The sequence below is a fragment of the Xenopus laevis genome, chromosome 9_10L (genome assembly GCF_017654675.1).
Source record: "Xenopus laevis strain J_2021 chromosome 9_10L, Xenopus_laevis_v10.1, whole genome shotgun sequence".
NCBI lineage: Eukaryota > Metazoa > Chordata > Amphibia > Anura > Pipidae > Xenopus > Xenopus laevis.
The window spans coordinates 17,164,310-17,184,206 of NC_054387.1; the positions used below are offsets into that span (position 1 = coordinate 17,164,310).

General features: G+C 42.6%; 1 protein-coding gene across 1 annotated transcript; it reads right to left on the reverse strand.

Moving 5' to 3' along the window:
- Positions 1-17,161: 17,161 nt before the first annotated feature.
- On the reverse strand, positions 17,162-19,167 carry bhlhe23.L (basic helix-loop-helix family member e23 L homeolog). Its single transcript, XM_018237031.2, has one exon. The coding sequence runs from the start codon at positions 18,494-18,496 to the stop codon at positions 17,852-17,854; it is 645 nt and encodes a 214-aa protein (XP_018092520.1). The 5' UTR covers positions 18,497-19,167; the 3' UTR covers positions 17,162-17,851.
- Between the last annotated feature and the right edge of the window lie 730 nt (positions 19,168-19,897).

Sequence of the window (19,897 nt, forward strand, 5' to 3'; positions counted from 1 at the left end):
GGGGGTATATCTGTGCTATATATTATACAGTTACATTATGTGCATATATGATATGGGGGTTACACTGTGACAGTGGTTGGGGGAAAGATGGGGTATATCTGTGCCTATATATTATACAGTTACATTATGTGCATATATGATATGGGGGTTACACTGTGACAGTTGTTGGAGGAAAGATGGGGGTATATCTGTGCCTATATATTATACAGTTACATTATGTGCATATATGATATGGGGGTTACACTGTGACAGTGGTTGGGGAAAGATGGGGGTATATCTGTGCCTATATATTATACAGTTACATTATGTGCATATATGATATGGGGGTTACACTGTGACAGTGGTTGGAGGAAAGATGGGGGTATATCTGTGCCTATATATTATACAGTTACATTATGTGCATATATGATATGGGGGTTACACTGTGACAGTGGTTGGAGGAAAGATGGGGGGTATATCTGTGCCTATATATTATACAGTTACATTATGTGGATATATGATATGGGGGTTACACTGTGACAGTGGTTGGGGGAAAGATGGGGGTATATCTGTGCCTATATATTATACAGTTACATTATGTGCATATATGATATGGGGGTTACACTGTGACAGTAGTTGGAGGAAAGATGGGGGTATATCTGTGCCTATATATTATACAGTTACATTATGTGCATATATGATATGGGGGTTACACTGTGACAGTGGTTGGAGGAAAGATGGGGGTATATCTGTGCCTATATATTATACAGTTACATTATGTACATATATGATATGGGGGTTACACTGTGACAGTGGTTGGAGGAAAGATGGGAGTATATCTGTGCCTATATATTATACAGTTACACTATGTGCATATATGATATGGGGGTTACACTATGACAGTGGTTGGAGGAAAGATGGGGGTATATCTGTGCCTATATATTATACAGTTACATTATGTGCATATATGATATGGGGGTTACACCGTGACAGTGGTTGGAGGAAAGATGGGGGTATATCTGTGCCTATATATTATACAGTTACATTATGTGCATATATGATATGGGGGTTACACTGTGACAGTGGTTGGAGGAAAGATGGGGGTATAGCTGTGCCTATATATTATACAGTTACATTATGTGGATATATGATATGGGGGTTACACTGACAGTGGTTGGAGGAAAGATGGGGGTATATCTGTGCTATATATTATACAGTTACATTATGTCCATATATCATATAGCGGTTCCATTGTCAGAGTGGTATGTGCATGTAGTCAGACCAAAGAGCTTGCAATCTATACCTTCGCGTGCTACCATGCTGCAGTTTGGCTGACAGATCATTCATTCTCCTCGTGTTTATGCTGCATTACAAGAGGCCTCTGTCCTGACACTCGTTTGATTTGCACGTTCGATGGGAGGGGGTGTCTTTATTATGTTTAATTGAAAAGAACTGCGGACTCCAAACATGAATATTCAATGTAGGCTTGTTTGGTGGCTTTCCAGTTTCCCTGTGATTCTGTTCTGACTCACAGCTAGGCGGCCTGTCACAGCACAATGACAGCAGGAAGGCTATTAATTGAAATAGCTTCATTAATTAGTAATTAACAGCAGGATAATGACTATGTCACACATCGTATTTCAAGGAATGGCCTTCATGTGTTCTGGGGACTTTAATTAAGGAATATGCATTTTAATTAAAAGCCAAGGTTGGTCTCTGGCCTTTGGAAAGCCTGAAGTGTTGGGGAAGTCTGGGGAAAGGTCGGCAATTTGCTGAAGTTGTGGAGGAAAGTAAAACCTTTGTTCCTGACTTCAATGAGAATCTGCAAGCGACCACTACTTCCCCTTTATTAACATTCTTTTTATTGCCCGCAAGCTGAATTCTTGTCCTTATGCAAAACATTAAGCCTGTGGGGTATTTTTACTGCAGGGTGACTGTTACCCCAATGTTTCTATATATCTGTAACCTTGTTATGAGCTAAGGGGGCCCAACCTGAAGGCCAGTTAGGGTGAGATTTGGGGAGAGTGCTTAGTTGTGCCCTGGGTACCCCTGGAACTATAGCAGGGTGACTTTTACCCCAATGTTTCTATATATCTGTAACCTCGTTATGAGCTAAGGGGGCCCAGCCTGAAGGCCAGTTAGGGTGAGATTGGGGGGTGAGTGCTTATTTGTGCTCTGGGTTCCCCATAAACTATATATTTCTATATATTTGTAATCTTGTTATGAGCTAAGGGGGCCCAGCCTGAAGGCCAGTTAGAGTGAGATTTGGGGTGAGATTTGTGCCCTGATTACCCCTGAAACTATAGTAGGTTGACCGTTACCCTAACCTTTCTTTACATGTGTAACTTTGTTATGAGCTAAGGGGGCCCAGCCAAAATGCCATATAGGGTAAGATTTGGGTGCTTATTTGTGACTTGGGTACCCCTGAAACTATTGCTGGGTCACTTTTACCCCAATGTATGTGTATATGCGTAACCTTGTTATGAGCTAAGGGCACCCAGGGTGAAGGCAAGTTAGGGTGGGATGTTTTGGTGCTGATTTTCTTTTAAAATAACCAGTTTGGTAGGGAGTTGCATGACAAGTAGAAAGATGGCTGTGCCGGTAGCTGCTCTGTTTGCTACACTTCCTAGACCAGTTTTTTAAGCTGCGGGTAGTTATAATGTACATTTGCACTTTTATCTGTGTTCCTCCCCCAAGGCACTCATCAGATTCTCAATATCTGCTTAGGTGAGATAATCTGAAGCCACCAGTTGCTGACTGCACCCCCCAACCCCAGATAGCCACAGAGGAACGGTGGTTAAAGAGCCTGATCAAAGCTGATTCCTGACTGGGGGGTGGGCTTCGGTTTAACAATCTACAAAGTTTGTTTTAAGACAACATTTAATTTTTAATAACTTTGTAACAAAGCCGAGCACTTAAAAGAGCAGGAGGGGGAAGAGGAGGAGGGAGCCTTGTTGTGTGATGTGCGGCTACATGACAGGTGCCTTGGCACATGTGTATAACAGATGCTCTGAGCATTTCCCTAATAGCTTCTAAATAACCGCACGCTTAGCATTTCCCTCTCTGTCAATAGCCAATTTGCCTTTTATTTTCATTTTACAGGCTGTTTAAGTTCCTCTGTCAATCAGGATGGTGCCTCAGGCTCTCTGCGCTGATTAGAGGCCCCTCAGAGGGAGAGAGGCCCAAATTAGTTGTAAATAAAAAATAACTCTGCCCCTGTACCCAGCTTGCGAAGTTGCGACAGGCATGGTTATAGGCTTCTCCTTTTTCCCCCTGCATTGGGGGGGTTAAAGGAAAGAGGGTTGGATTTAACCCCTTAGCCATTTTATCTGATACCTGCTGCAGGCTATGCTGGTTTCTGTAAAGGTTCAGGCTTTTGTCTTCAAGTTTTGGAAAATTTGGTGGGAGAATTTAAAGCAAAAAAAAAAAAAATTAATTTGAGAAATGTAAATGGATTGAATTACAATGTTCAGTTCCCTACTCATGGGAAACAGCATGGTGCACAGGGGCTCTCCATGTTGTTCTCCCTGCACCTGACATTCCATTCCCCAGATGTACAACACAGAGGGGAGATATAGTTCCCCCCACACACACTTGCCAAACTCAGATGGTACGCTCAAGGCATCTAACTGATAAAAGGCTGATGTCTCTGTGAGGAGGGATTTAAATCATGGCCCCAGGCACAGGCTTCATATTAAATACATCCCAAGCACTTGTGTAGGGAGATTTGCATTCTCTAAGCTTTTAGCAGGATATTCCTATCAGTCGCCTTAATGCTAAGCAAGAAAAGTAACCTTTCTACATGCGAAGGGGAACAGAACCGGAACCTGCACAGCAACAACATGTGCTGGAGAACAGAACACGTATGATGTGACATGAAGTGCTGGAAGAACTACACAATCCACATGTGAAAATGTAATTCCATGCAGGTTGCCACTTTGCAGAGAGAGATTTGACTAAATGGGAGAACTGGTAAAATCAAATACCTAGGTCAAGTTATTGAACAAGAAAAGTTTAACCTGCTAAATAAGATGCTTTTTAGATTTATCCAGCTACGACATCATTACAAACCCAACTAGGCCGAGACAGTTTAGACACTATTCCCCGGAGATTAGAGGAATTGATTTTGAGCCTGGTTTATATAAACCCGTTTCCCAATTTTATTCACTTTTGAATAAACCCAGGGACCCTATCTTAAGGTGGCCATACACGGATAGATCCGCTCGTTTGGCGATGTCGCCAAACGAGCGGATCTCCCTCCGATATGCCCACCTTGAGGTGGGCAATATCGGGCAGATCCGATCGTGGGCCCTAGGGCCCAACGATCGGATCCTAGCATTCACAAACGGACGGTCGGATCGCGGGACCGCATCAACTAACAGATGCGGCCGCGATCCGACGGGGTTTTTAAACCCATCCGATCGAGATCTGGCCGACTTTCGGCCAGATCTCGATCGGGAAGCCCGTCGGGGGCCCCCATACACGGGCCAATAAGCTGCCGACACGGTCTGTCGGCAGCTTTTATCGGCCCGTGTATGGCCACCTTTACACAAACTATATGACAAATGGAAAAGAGACGCTCCACAACTTATGCCTGATATGTGGAATGATACTTTGGAATCTCATAACTCAGTATTGATCCAGTTTAGATTTTTAGACCATGGGCCCACTTTCCAAACTATTATTCCTCTTCTCCTCACTCAATTTCTTTAATCTCCTAGTCTTTTATATTAACTTACTATTAGGGATGCACCGAATCCACTATTTGGGATTCTGGTGAATCCCCGAATCCTTGGTAAAAGATTCGGCCGAATACCGAACCGAATCCGAAAGGAAAAAGTGGAAAAAATTCTTCTTTTGTGATGAAAAGTCACATGATTTCCCTCCACTCCCCTAATTTACATATGCAAATTCAGTTCGGCCAGGCACAAGGATTTGGCCGAATCCGAATCCTGCTGAAAAAGGCCGAATCCTGGCTGTATCCCGAACCGAATCTTGGATTCGGTGCATCCCTACTTACTATATTCTATTCTTCCATTATTAAGCTTTTTTTCCCATAAAGAAATAGAGAATGACAATGAAATAGGCCACATGGTAAGAAGCAGGAGGTGCCACTGACACCTAGGCCCACTGGGAGTTTTCCTGGTATCCTAGTGGGCCAGTCTGACACTGATAGAACCTACTTAACACTCCACAGATTAAACTTGATTAACCCTTCCATTCCTGACATATGTCCTAAATGCAAGCATTCTCTTGCAGACTACATACATATGGTGTGCCATTTCCCAATTATACGGAAATTCTGGACAAAAGTAACAAAGGAAATTAGCCACCTTTTAGCACTAATAATCCCCATGGATTTAACCCTCCTTTTCCTGAACCAAGTAGAAGAAACCGACCCTTCTACAGCGGAGTGAGCACTATCATTTTCCTTTTTATCCAGGCTAAGCAGAAATCATAACATCCACCCAAAAAAAAATAAGAGGATTAAACTAGTTAACAGTTCAGTCCCCTTTATATCCAGGTCTGCCATTAGAAATCATGGGGCCCCCTAACCAGTGCCTCCTAAGGCCTCACGTGGGGTATGCAGGTATAAATTAATGAGCTGGAGAGAGTGCAAAGACTTAAGTGCAACTAAACTGGGAAAGAGAATGGAAATGAGAAGAAAGACTGTCAAGGTTGAAATTGCCTGGGGTCTGTTAAAAAATGCAAGAAGATACCCCCTCCCTTCCTTAGACTTCAGGAACTGAATTTCACTTGTGGAATACCCTATATGTTTTGGAATGTCCAATGTGTATGTGTATTTACATATAGATACAGATAGTATTTACCGTCTAGAAATTGAATCGCTGGCAGGATGGCAATCGGAGCTCTTCGTTTTCCAGAGTCGCCCGAAGTTGCCTCACAAGGAGGTTAATGTGGGTTAGTGTTTCTGGGGGGTCACTGATGCTGAGGGTCATTTGGAGGAGCTGAACTTGATAGAGAGTTGTCATTTTACAAAAATGCTGTAACTCTGAATAGGACACATGGGGAAGTATAGGATGTACAGGAAAAGAGCACAGAGCAGCTAAGGCAGTAGTTGACACAGGACAATGGAATAGAAAGGGTAAGAAATATTGTTACTCAAAACAGGGATTCAGGATTACTCATTACAGTGATACAGGGTTACTTGTCACAGTTTAGGTGAACTGAGTTACCTGGGAAAACACATTTCTGAGGATTCATGTGCCATTTTGCACCTGTTTAATATGTGTAATGGCTGAGGGAATCTCAGATTAACACCAATATTCCTAATGAAAACAGATGTCGTGCTCCATCTGGAATGTAGAATTAATATGTTAAATTAATTTCTCGTCTGGCACCCCTAATCAGGCCATGTTTGCTCTCTGGGATCTGTGCAGCCATTTGGGATTAAGCTTTGTGTGTTCAGGGGGTGGAACCTGTTGAGATATTAAATCTCAACAAAATGAAAATTGCACTGATTTATCTAGGCTCGTTATAAAGGGAAAATTAATCACAGCCTCATCCTTAACGTCAGAACCCCCTCCCCAACCTATCCCCCTCACTGAAATGCCATTGCTTTAAAATAAATATCCCTTTCCTTGCTACTTCTGAGATTATCCTCACTATCAAAGTGTGATATCCCTCATATCCACCCTCTCCTCTTATATCAGACCCTCACACTCACTGTCTCTCTTTCTTTCTATCTGTGTTAATGTATAAAGAGGAAATATTCCTCATTTATAAGCCTGTTTTAATAGGTACTTCATAGAAATACACAGAGAAGGAATGTTCTGGGCATGCCCTCATACTTACTTAAAGAGATACTGACACCAGGAATTAAACCTTTTTATACCTCCATCATAATATTGTCTTTGCATGCTATTTATAATTTTGTCATAAAAGTATTTACAGATGCTTTTACATTACCTTTCTGATCCCCCATGTTCCTCTCTGAGGGTGCTGCCATATTTGAGCTTCAGCAGTCTGTAAGCATTAGATACTCTAACTGACATGTGGCCGTAGACACAAAGATCCGCTCGTTTGGCGACATTGCCAAATGAGCCGATCTTTCCCCGATATGCCACTAACGGGCATGGCTATTTTGGGGGTAATCGGAAAGTTCCGAACAATCTGATTACGATGAGAGCACAATGGGCTCCAGCGGGACCGTCGGGACAAAATCAAACCTGTCCAATCGACCAAATCTGTCCTATCTCTACTGGACGAAAAATGTCGGGACTCACCACACACGGTCCGAAAATCGTACGAATCGAGGATTCGTACGATAGGATCTTTGTGTCTATGGCCAGCTTTAGGGAAACAATATGACACCTCCTTCCCATATGTATAAATACAAATATACAGAGAAGGAATGTTCTGGGCACACAATAAGCTATACCCTCATACTGTACTGTCTAAAGGAAACAATATGGCACCTCCTTCCCATATGCATAAATACAAATATACAGAGAAGGAATGTTCTGGGCACACAATAAGCTATACCTTCATACTGTACTATCTAGGGGAAACAATATGGCACCTTCTTCCCATATGTATAAATACAAATATACAGAGAAGGAATGTTCTGGGCACACAATAAGCTATACCCTCATACTGTACTGTCTAAGGGAAACAATATGGCACCACCTTCCCATATGTATAAATACAAATATACAGAGAAGGAATGTTCTGGGCACACAATAAGCTATACCCTTATACTGTACTGTCTAAGGGAAACAATATGACACCTCCTTCCCATATGTATAAATACAAATATACAGAGAAGGAATGTTCTGGGCACTGGAAACAATATGGTTTACAGTGTTTGTATTTAAGATTTTAGGACAAAATGTACTGGAGCCCCGATTCTCCCACCTCCTGCTCTGCAGCAAATTCATTGTCCCTTCCTGAAGGTCTCAGGGGTGGGGAGAACACACACTAACCCCCTCCTGATGAGCAGTTTGCTAATTAAAGATGTTGGACTGCAGGAACAGCCAGGGATCGCTGCCTTTTAATGAGGATCTTGTAAGGTGATTTAGCTGTAATTTTCTGCCTAATAAGGCTGGTTGGAAAAGCTATCTTCCTGGCACCAGAACTCAAGAGGCTCGTTCAAGAACCACCACCCCCCCTTGCCCAACCCCTCCAAATCTACCTTTTAATTAATACTTTGTTGGGCAGCTCAGCTGATAGATGAGGAATAAATCATGAAGGCTTTTCAAGGACAAAAAGTTCATTAACAACTTTCATTAAGAAAGGGAGAAAGCACAGAATTGTATGGGGAATGTGAAGACAGAATATGAGGATCCTCGGAATGTTTGGAGGCTGGGAGAATTGAGGGATATATTGATACATCCCAGGCACCAAACACCCAGAGGTCTCTGCTCTCTGTCTCAATCCAGACAGTCTCCAAATCCCCAGTGGTTTCATGCAATGCTGTGTGTCTGTATGCTGGCCCCAGGCTTGTGGATACAAGTGGCTTCTAATGAAATAGACATGCTACAAGAATCCCTCTGAGGAGGTCATGGGGTCTGGGCTTACAGCTCTAGGGGACTCGGTGAGAGGCAGGGGAGTTCAGCAATCCCATTTCCTTTAGGGAGGACAAGGGCAACCTCAATTCACATTTCTGTATATTTTTTGTAAAGTTCCTATAATATGTAAACACTAATGAAATAAATCTGCACATTGCCTTATTTCTTCCTTCTTGCAGGCCAACAAATCCAATGCATGACACTTGCTTTTCTACACCCCTCACCACCAACCAAATCCATCACCTTTCTGCAGTCTCCGCCTTTATGCAGCCTGTGTCAAGCTTATTCCAAAAACAAAACTCTTTTCTCTGCCCTCTACTCTTGATACTGTTGTGATGTTCTCTATTACCTTGGTATCTGCAATCCTGGTTCTCTTCCTACCTCTCAAATGGACCCCTCAGTCACTCATTTCAGCAAAGCATCTTCTTAAGTTCTCCTAATGGTTCCATATGTGGCTGTAAGGTTCCTATACTCCTTCTGTTTGGGAGACCTCATCCTTTTATTTGGATTTACATATCATCTATAGGCAAACGATATGAAGACGTATTTATCAACCCTTTCTGGAACCCTCTAACTGCCTCCTACTTAACGATTCCTGGATGAATCATTGCCACCTAAACTTGGTCTATCCCAAACTTTTTTAAAATTTACCACTGATGGTAGGATAACTTAGGGATTTCACTGTAATTATACTTCCTTGCTAGCCAAAAATAATTTGAAACATGAAATCTATGGCATCTGGCAGCCAGGTGTGCCCCCTCCCCTTTGGCATGAGCCCATTCAGTTCACCACCCCCTTAGACTCACATTGTCATGTATAATATGTATATAATTTTATCTGGCATACATACTCCACATCTGAACTGGAAAGGCTCTAGGCCTGGGAATCCTCCATACAGTTTCCAATCACAAGGATGGGAACTTGATTTTTCCTACCACCAAACCACATGGAATAAACCAAAGGGTACATAGATATTGATATTGATACAATAAAACCTCTTCATATTTGGTAATTCTCTCCTTCAAGTCCAAAGAAGGCATCTAAGTTTGTCTCTTCTTGCGGTCCTTACCCCATAAGAACCCTACAGAGGATGTGTTAATCCCCCTACAATACATCATTATAAATCCATGACATTATTCCATAAATGGAACTATGGGTAGTTATTTTGGTTCAGAAAGATTTGCTGAGGATTAGCAGGAAGAGCCCCAGTGCAATTCTGTAAATGTGTTCTTCCATGTTAATCCAGCAGCTGTATATGAAAGCAATGGGTTTGGGGGGTTGGGGTGGCAGGTGGTCCTTAGTAACCCTTCCGTGGGATACAGTTGGAATTATATCTAATGAAAGGGTGTGTATATTTTAATATTTCTACTGGATATATTCTGCTAAATTAATCTCTTGTCAGGATCCTAAATTATTAAATCAAAAGTCCAGTCATTTCCAGTAAATTCTTCGTTTCAGGCTGAACCTGGTGAATGTAAATATGAATCAGATACAAATATAAGATAACAAGTTGCAGTTCCAGTTCCCACCAGCCCCAACCAAAAGCTTATTTCCCACAGCTCTGCAGTAGGGTGGTGCCACCATCTGATTCTTTGGATGAAAGCCCTCTCAGAAATGGCCAAGCCTTGTATTAAGCAACTGCAAGAGCCCCTCTGTTTGCATGAAACCTACCAGTATTATGATTGTTAACTACAAATAATAATCCAGGCTTTTTTTGTTGATTGTGTATTTTTTGGGCCTAAAGTACTGTTTGTGCTGATTTGCTCTCCTGTTCTAGAACTGGCTGACTGGGGGGGCCTTTTATTTCCAGAGAAAGAGATTTCTGTTCTGCTGACAGTTGACACTTTGACCCGGCAGAGTCTATAAATAATTCTGCTCTTGTTCTCTTTTCTTCCAGATTCAAGTCTTGACAAATCAACAATTTTGTTGCCTTATTTTTATGAAATCAACCTGATAGTGCCTGGATATATCCTCACAATAGAAGATGCTCTAACATCCCTTGCCTTCATTGTTTTTCTGGTTATCAGTGCTCTACTGACGTCCAACCACACAAATCTCTCTAACTTCAATCAGTATCAAAGAGAAAAATCAGAATGTACCCCCTCGGAACAGTCATATTTATATTTCATAAGAGCAAAGATTTCTGTCCACTGACAATATGAATGTGTTTAATGTATTATTCATTATAACAGATAGGATCTGACTCAACCTGATGAATTCACTTTTAAGATAAGGTGTAAAATCTGAAACTGTGGGGATTTGCGACAAAATGCGGAAAGATTAGTAGAAACCTTGCAGTCCTTTAAATACAGCAGAGCTGTTAACTGTACTGAGGTCATAAGGGGGGATAATGATCCAGTCCTGGGTTGTATAAGCCATTTTATAATAGGTAAGTAGTATAAGTGGTAAGAATGTCCAGTGGATCATTATCTGCTAATGACATGGGGTTAGTTGCCATGTCTTTGCCAGATGTTGACCATTATTCCCCTAATGGCACATGGTTAGTTAGTATTTCTGTGTCAGGATTCGATCATTATCACCCTGATGGCACTGGGTTAATTGGTATAGGATAATTAAATCTAATAGCACATGGTTAGTCAGTATCTCTGTGCCAGGAGTGGATCATTATCCCCCTAATGGGACTGGGTTAGTAGGTATTTCTGTGCCAGGAGTCAATCATTATTCCCCTAATGGCTTGGGGTTAGTTGGTACTGGATCACTAAATCTAATGGCACAGGATTAGTTGGTACCTCTGTGCCAGGAGTGGATAATTATTCCCCTAATGGGATGAGGTTAGTTGGCATCTCTGTGCCAAGTGGGCATTATTATTCCCCTAATGGGATGAGGTTAGTTGGCATCTCTGTGCCAAGTGGGCATTATTATTCCCCTAATGGGATGGGGTTAGTTGGCATCTCTGTGCCATGTGGGGATCATTATTCCCCTAATGGCACAGGATTCATTGGTATCTCTGTGCCAGGAGTGGATCATAATCCCCTTACTGGGATGGGGTTCGTTAGCATCTCTGTGTCATTATCCCTCTGATGGCACTGGGTTAATTGGTATAGATAATTCAATCTAATGGCATGTGCCAGGAGTGGGTCCTTATCCCCAATGACGTGGGTTTTATTGGGATCTCTGTGCTAGGAATGGATCATTATCCCCCTAATGGGACTGGGTTATTTGGTATAGGCTAATTAAATCCAATGGCACATGGTTAGTCGTTATCTCTGTGCGAGGAGTGGGACCTTATTGTGATAAAATAGCTTATTATATAGCATTTTGCTTAAAAGTATCTTAATACCCCCCTGCCACATTGCACCAATAAATGGTATGCAACTGATAACCTTTGCCTTATCTAGTGTTATGGTAAGGGCACACCTGGCGAAGACTGCCTCTTCTTTGGGGCGACTAATCTCCCCGAACAGCTTCCCCCTGTCTTCCGCCGGCTATAATGAAAAATCAGCTGCATATTTCACTATTTTCTTTTTTTTCAAACACAGGTATATTTTATTTCATCGTTGATTGATTGAAGAAAATTTCAATTGATTGAAGAAAATTTATTTTAACCAGTTCAAATTCTATATTCGTCCTTTTTTTTTTTAAAATACAGTTGTTCATCAGTAAAAGAATGTATTTAAACAGCTCATGTTCCATATTTTGTAACCTTTTTTAACACGTTTGTATTTTTGTTTTATCATCATCAAAGCAAACTTATTTCAACAAAGACACATTTCATATTGAATTTATAGTTTTTATTACAATGTGATTTAAATCAGATTCCAGGCTTCCGAAATGCAAAAATTTTTTCATATTCCAAGCAAATAATTAGATTTTACTGTAAACCAATATATTTTCTAGGTTTAGGATTTGTGCTGGAAATGTCAGGGACTTGGTTGCAGAATAACAAGCACACACAGGAATAGCATAGAGAAGGTGCTGTGATTATTCTTGGATTGTTGGATGATTCCTGGCTGATTTCACACCATATTTGGTTTACGGTGAGAGAATATTTCTTGCCGTCATTATAAATCAAAAACATACTTACTATATTTAAACTTGGGCCCCTGAGCAGTGTTCTCCTCCCGCCCTCCATTCTGCACCACAAGCCATAAATAATGAGAGGAAGGAGGATGGGAAGAAATTGAATCCTGAGAATAATCTGGTGTTTATTTGCGGAACAATATTTTGAAACTTCCCTCATTGACATTCATGTAGGATGTTTAACGAATAAACAGACACAGGTTCATTTATTCAGAAGGCAATTACCCAGTATTAATGACACTAACTGCCCAAAATGTCCCTCCTGTAAATGAACTCAGGTCCTCAGACAGAAGTGCTTTAGACTGTGCATTAGGTTTTTAGAGGGGCAGGACAAAAGGATATTCAGTTGATATTCTGTTCAGGGACATATTTTTTTAATTTTAACATTTTGGTTTAGATTAGTCAAGAATATTCACAAATGTATACAAAAAAACACCCCTGATGCCCCCAACAGGGGTGGTGTTACAAAAGAAGAAGGGAGTTTATGGCAGGTTTGGGGTCCTTGCAGGGGAATTTCTGGGCCTCGGGGGAATTTTTCCAATGCCACCCCCTGCGCTTACCTTGTAGATTTAGCTTGGGTAGAGGAGCGGCCACATCACTTGGAGAGAAGAGCAATTGAAACCCGTCATTTCGTCTCTTAAAGTTGCCAGGAGAGGCTTTTTGCCTCATGGGAGCAGCAGCCCTGGGCCCTTGAGCTCCAACCTAAGATGTATTATGCATTTTCCATGCCTATCATAATAATATAATTCTGGGAGTTGTATATACCTTACATATAAATACCAAGCACAGGTAAGGGACCTGTTATCCAGAATACTCAGGACCTGGGGTTTTCGGGATAACAGATCTTTCCGTAATTTAGATCTTCATAACTTAAATCTACTAGAAAAACATGTAAATATTAAATAAACCCAATAGGCTTGTTTTGCTTCCGATAAGGATTAATTATATCTTAGTTTGTATCAAGTTCAAGGTATTGTTTTATTATTACAGAGAAAAAGGAAATCATTTTTAAAAATTTGGATTCTTTGATTATAATGGAGTCTATGGGAGAGACTGCCTTTCAATAATTGGGGGCTTTCTGAATAGTAGGTTTCTGGATAACCATACCCGTACAGGGTCAGACTGGGAGGCCCGAGGCCCACGGTGGCTGCTGTCTCCGAGCCCCCCTTCCGGGCCTCTTGCCCCACCGTGGTGCGCCTCTACTGGGTTTTTCGCAGTATTGCGCATGCACGCACGCACTTTTTTTTCCTGCGACCTGAAGTTAATTTTTGAAGGAAGCGGGTCTGGGCCGACAGGAACCCCAAGAGCCGGGGCCCACAGGGTTTTTTCCCCCCTGTGTCCCGCCGGCCCAGTCCGACCCTGTACCTGTATATCAAATATCACAGTGTAGTAGAACCCAAATTTTACATAACAGTTTGTCAGGGGCCCTAGACAAAATGACCTAAATTCTGTTAAAACTTAAAACCCAGGAATGAAAAAATTTAGTTTTCCTGTGTGGGGCTGCAAAATAACTGCATCAGTTCAAGGAAAAATATAAAAAATAAAAATAAAATTAGGGTTCTACTACATTTATCTTACTTAATGGTAGCACTGAATACAGGAGTCCAACGACAGATTTCAGGGAATTACATAAATCACTTTATATGCAGCACAGACAAATAGTGACGCTGTTGTATTGTAGCCCTGTGCTGTTCTAATGTAGCCCTGTAACAAATAATGCATAAATCTATTTTAATATCGGTTTTATCTGCAATAACTCTTCTGATGAAAGTCACCCAGCAATCGCAGAGCTTCGTCACACAAGCAATTTAAGAGAGACAATGCAGATATTGGAGAAAGAACTTTGCCTTTAATTAACATCATGAATGTGACTGTGTATAAACTGTAAAGCAAAGAGATGTAGGGGTCATTTCTGACAATTTCTACTCAATATGATAGATCTCTGGTGCAGTTCACACCCATAGGATTGGCAATTACGATCATTTAAGGGGAACAGACCTGTTCCTTTCTATAGATTCTGTAGGGCTCTGCTGGCAACTCTTTGATGAAAAGATCAATGTTACGGATAGTCAGTTCCTGGGACGAAGCCTCCTCTCTCCAATGAACACAATAGTGCATAAAGTTTCCAGCTTAATGATGGGACAGATCCACAGTGACATCTCTCTGCCCGGGGCTCCTGCCAACCAGTACCATTCCAAACTGCTAATTAACATGATGGCAGTGGGCTCTGTGCATTCTTGTGCTTAATGTTGGGGCAAATTACAGCAAGTTAGAACTGCCATAGGCTCAAATAAATGCCAGGACCCTCTTCCTCTACTGGAAGTGCAATAACAACTGGTAACGGGATGTGTGTCTTTTTCTGCAAAATAGAAAAATATGTTTTACAGAAAAAAAATGTTTTACATGAAAACACAGTTTTGTTTCTTCCTATTTAGCTAACCTTACACCTGCTATGTCTGAAGCCACAGCAAAACTATGTATGAAATTAGATGTGCACAGCAGTCCTACCCTGCTCTATGTCTGAGATTCTAGCTATCTGTATAACAGAGTATTCTGTCCCAGTGGCTGCACAGATCCGATTTGATCCCCATTGTAAGCAGCAGTCCTGCCCTGCTTTATGGCTGAGATTCTAGCTATCTGTATAACAGAGCATTCTGTTCTGGCCATCTAAAACTCTTTGTCTACTGGTGACCTCGTTCTAATTATTTTTCAATTCTAGGGCAAATAATCCCCCCATTGCAAGTTTTTTGGTCTCTACAAGGCAGCCTTGAAATGCTATATGCACAGTTAAAGTGTAAAATAATAAATGGCGTAAAGTTTTTCCAGGTCTTGTAACCCATACCAGCCAATTAGATGTTTGTTTTCAAAAATGTGACTAGTAATGCTACCTGTCAATTGGTTGCTATTGTTACTACACCAATTACACTATTTGCACTGTCATGAAACGATCACCCGCAACCTTTACGTTTGACAGGTAGATATTACAAGACTCACTCTACCACAAGAGAAAGGACAGATATAGAGTACTAGGCAGCTATGCTGCATAAGACGTTTCACCCAGGAATGACTTCTAGTGTGCCCCCTAGTGCCAGTAAGTGTACTGAGATAGTTACATATAGACCAAATATGAATTCTCCTTTCAGATCCTGTGAAAAGTATTTAATAAATATCCTCATAGGAATTCTCTGCCCCTCTCACAATAAGGTGCTTTATACCCAGGGGCGCGCCGCCAATGAGGCGAGCTGAGACGCTCGCCTCAGGCGGCAACGCCAAAGCGGTTTCTAGGGGCGGCAAAAAGCCGCTCCTGCACCTTTAAGAGCCGAATTTCCGGTTTTTAAACCGGAAATTCGGCTTTACTAATGCGAGAGAGCGCAATTGCGCTCTCCGCATTAGTGTTCCTGCCTCCCCTCCCGACAAGTAAGTCAGCGAGGGGGGGCGGCATTGCAGGAGCCGCCTCAGGCGGCGCTTAGGTATGAATCGGCGCTGTTTATACCCTTGTGGCAGTTGAGGAATAGCTATGACAGTATATTACATTGCAGGCATGAGGCAGAGTATCATTAATTTATTCTCCCACATTCCTGTCCCATAAATCATCTGCTGAGTTCAGTAAATTATGAATTTCCGCCAATTGTTAATGTCACTGCCCTCCGTGAGGGTGAGTATTGTTGATAAATGGAAGCCAATGCAGCATCTACACTGGCAGGGCCTCTAGATGAACTACATTTCCCAGCATCCTCATCCTGCCCCAAGGCTCTCGACACTCCACTCGCCCATGACTTATTTACTGTATACAGGTGTCAAAAGTATTCATTGAAGGGTCAGACAAGCATGGTGGACTCTATTATTATTATTAATAATAAATAAATATTTATATTAGGGATGCAGCAAATCCAGGATTCAGCCTTTTTTAGAACCGAATCTGAATCCTAATTTGCATATGCAAATTAGGGCCGGGAAGGGAAATTGCCTGACTTTTTGTCACAAAACAAGGAAGTAAAAATGTTTTCCCCTTCGGCCAAATCTCTTGCAAAGGATTCAGGGGTTCGGCCTAATCCAAAATAGTGGATTCGGTGCATCCCTAATTTATATCTATAGGAATATGGCATACATTGCTCAGCGCATCAGCAAGTTGTAGTTAAACATAAGCTAAAGTGGCCTAAACTGAACATCTCTGCTCTGTAATCACAACAATGTTTTCTGCCCTAGAACAGTCTTTGAGAAACTGGTCTACAGAGTGTAGCTAAAGAAGGCCTTATACTCCATTTTTGCACCACATTCTTTGCAGATGTATTGGTGATTACAACTCTAAATTCTCTCCCCTAATATTGAGCAAAAGAACCTCCAAAACAAACTTCCTGCTAGCTGAACCCTGGAAAGATCCAAGTCATATGTGCAGCCCCTTTTCTTAGGCCTGAGATAAAACTCCTCAGATAATAGAGATCTACAAGATATGAGGTTTCACATTCCCTCCTTCATGCGTTAAACTGGAAAATGACTGGACCCCATAAGCACACAAGGCACCCCAACATCAAAGACACTGCCAAATGCACACAAGCCTCCTGTTGAGCTTATGAGAACCAATATATTTAATTAGGGGTGCAGAAACTTACCTTTACACAAATGATTCCTGACCCAAATAAACCTATGGAAGGTCATGGTTCTGAGCCTTAATAACATAGAAGAGAGAGTAGAGCATGATGGGGAGCAAAATGGGGAGCAGCTCTGCCAGAGTATCCCACACATACAGAATTTATTTCAGATCTTCCCACTTAGCCAGTAGCCATGAGTGCATGAGGCAGTTTTGGCCAGGGCTGGACTGGGATTCAAAATAGGCCCTGGCATTCCTAGTACACAGAAGCCCAAACAACCTCCACCAGCCCACTAAATAGTCACTTTTTATGGCATCTTACAGCAGCCCTTCTGGCCAGAACCCACAGATTGCCTGGTCTTGGCTGCAGGAATTTCAGCTTGGAAACCAGGATAGAAAGTCTTGCTGTTATTGGCTCCTGTTTTCCTGGTGCTGTACCCAATGAGTCCAAGAGCGAACCCCCAATAACAAAATAATAGTGAAATGAAGCTGCCACCAGGGTCCTGAGATAAGTCCCAGAATGGGGGGTGAGGGGGATTCAATGACAATTGTCCTATACATTAGTGATGACATAGTGTCACAGTTTGGGAGCCCCACAATCAGGAGGGTGAGAGAGTTCTTGGGGTACGTTGAAGTCCCAGTGAATGGAGCAGAAGTGAATGAGTATCACCATTTATGGGGGTCCCAGAGATCAGGGGGTGCTCAGGCCCCATTATGACTTCTCTGTGCAGTGTTTGCAGAGGTTGGTATTGCCCCCAGGGAAGGCTGAGCACTTGTCTTGGGCTGTGGCAGTGCCAGGGTAGGGGTATGCAGAGGACTGTCCGAAGGGAGCCAGGGAGCTGCTGAGGCTCTGGCCCTGATTCAGAAAGGCAACCAGCCTCCTCATTTCCTCCAAGGCCTGGGCTTGCATGAGGATGTAGTTTTTGGCCAGTAGAAGGGTGGCGATTTTGGAGAGTTTCCTGACTGAGGGGCTGTGGGCATAAGGTATAACAGACCTGAGCCCGTCCAGTGCATCATTCAGATCGTGCATCCTCCTCCGTTCCCTGGCATTAATACTTAGCCGGAGAGAGCGCCGTTCCTTGGGCTTCTTGCCTTTTCCCTCCGGGCCCCTGTCCTCCTCTTCCTCCTCCCCACTCTGATCCTCCTCGCTGCTGTCCCCACTCTTGTCCCGGGAACTGCCGGGGAAATCCATGGCTTGGGGACCCGAGTATCTGCGCGCAGTTTCAGCACCTCGGAGAGCGCCATAGAAAGTCTGCCCGTAAGTGTGCGCCAGGGAAAGGTAAGTATCAGCCGGCACCGACTTCATTTCTGCCATCCCCTGTACAGCGCCGACAGCTGCGCCCTCCCCAAAGTTCATGGGCACATGGACCGAGTCTAGTTTGGAATTGATCACTAATGAAATAGGTGCCAAGGTGCCCCCTATCTGTTGCTTCTGTTCCCCTGAATCCTCCTCAATCCCTGTGTCCCCTCTTTCAGCTCTTCCCTTTCTGTGTTCTCTCTAGAACCCGCTGCCAACATCCAACTGATCTAGAGCCCGTCCCTCTCTATTACTCTATTAGTCTCACTGCTTCTTTGTGCCCTGCCCAGTACCAGGTACCAACCCTCCTAACATCAGTTGCACCAGGTTCCAACTCCCAAACTTTCTGCTTTTCAAGTCCAATGCTGCCCCCAATCTTCCCCTTAGACTAGAGCTGCTTAAACTGCTCTACCCTGTCCAAAATTCCTTTTCTTTTTGTGCCACCCCGGGCACCCTCTCTCTGTCTCTTCCAAACCCAGGCACCTCTTCTCTGCCAGGCTCCAACACTTCTCTCAGTTCTGACAACCTGTTTCCATTTCTATCTCTGTCTGTGTAGTGGACCTTTCTCTCTGCCAGTTATCTCTCTGCCAGTTTTCAACACTTCTCTCTCTGCCACTAGTCACGGTCACCCTGTAGCAGCTCTGAAAGCCTGGGGCGCAGATAGCCCTGTTCTGTTACAAGAGGAGGGAGCAAACTGACTGCTTATATCTGACTGATGTGCCTTCTGGGACCCAGCCAACCAGTCCCACCCTCTCCACTGCCACACTATTAAAGGACCAGTAACATCAAAAAATGAAATTGTTTTAAAGTAATAAAAATATAATGTAGTGTTGCCCCGCACTGGTGTGTTTGTTTCAGAAACACTACTATTGTCTATATAAATAAGCTGCTTTGTAGCCATGGGAGCAGCTATTCAAAGTAGAAAAGGCTCAGGTTACACAGCAGATAAGCTCTGTAGAACATAATGGTGTTATCTGTTATCCACTATTTAACCTGTGTCAAATAGCCTTTTTTTAATTTCTGTCATTGCTACACAGCAACTTGTTTATATGAACTAAAGTAGTGTTTCTGAAACAAACAGATTAGTTTTACCAATACTACATGATATTTTCATTACTTTAAAAACACTTTCATTTAGGGATGCACTGAATCCAGGATTCGGTTCGGGATTCAGCCAGGATTCAGCCTTTTTCAGCAGGATTCGGATTCGGCCGAATCCTTCTGCCCGGCCAAACCGAATCCTAATTTGCATATGCAAATTAGGGGCGGGGAGGGAAATCGCATGACTTTTTGTCACAAAACAAGGAAGTAAAAAAAAATTCCCCTTCCCACCCCTAATTTGCATATGTAAATTAGGGTTCTGATTCGGTTCGGTATTTGGCCGAATCTTTCACAAAGGATTCGGGGGTTCGGCCAAATCCAAAATAGTGGATTTCGGTGCATCCCTACTTTCATTTTTTG

Bases quoted from the DNA above. Each gene is read 5' to 3' on its own strand.
- bhlhe23.L (XM_018237031.2), bottom strand. From the start codon at position 18,496: ATGAACTTTGGGGAGGGCGCAGCTGTCGGCGCTGTACAGGGGATGGCA.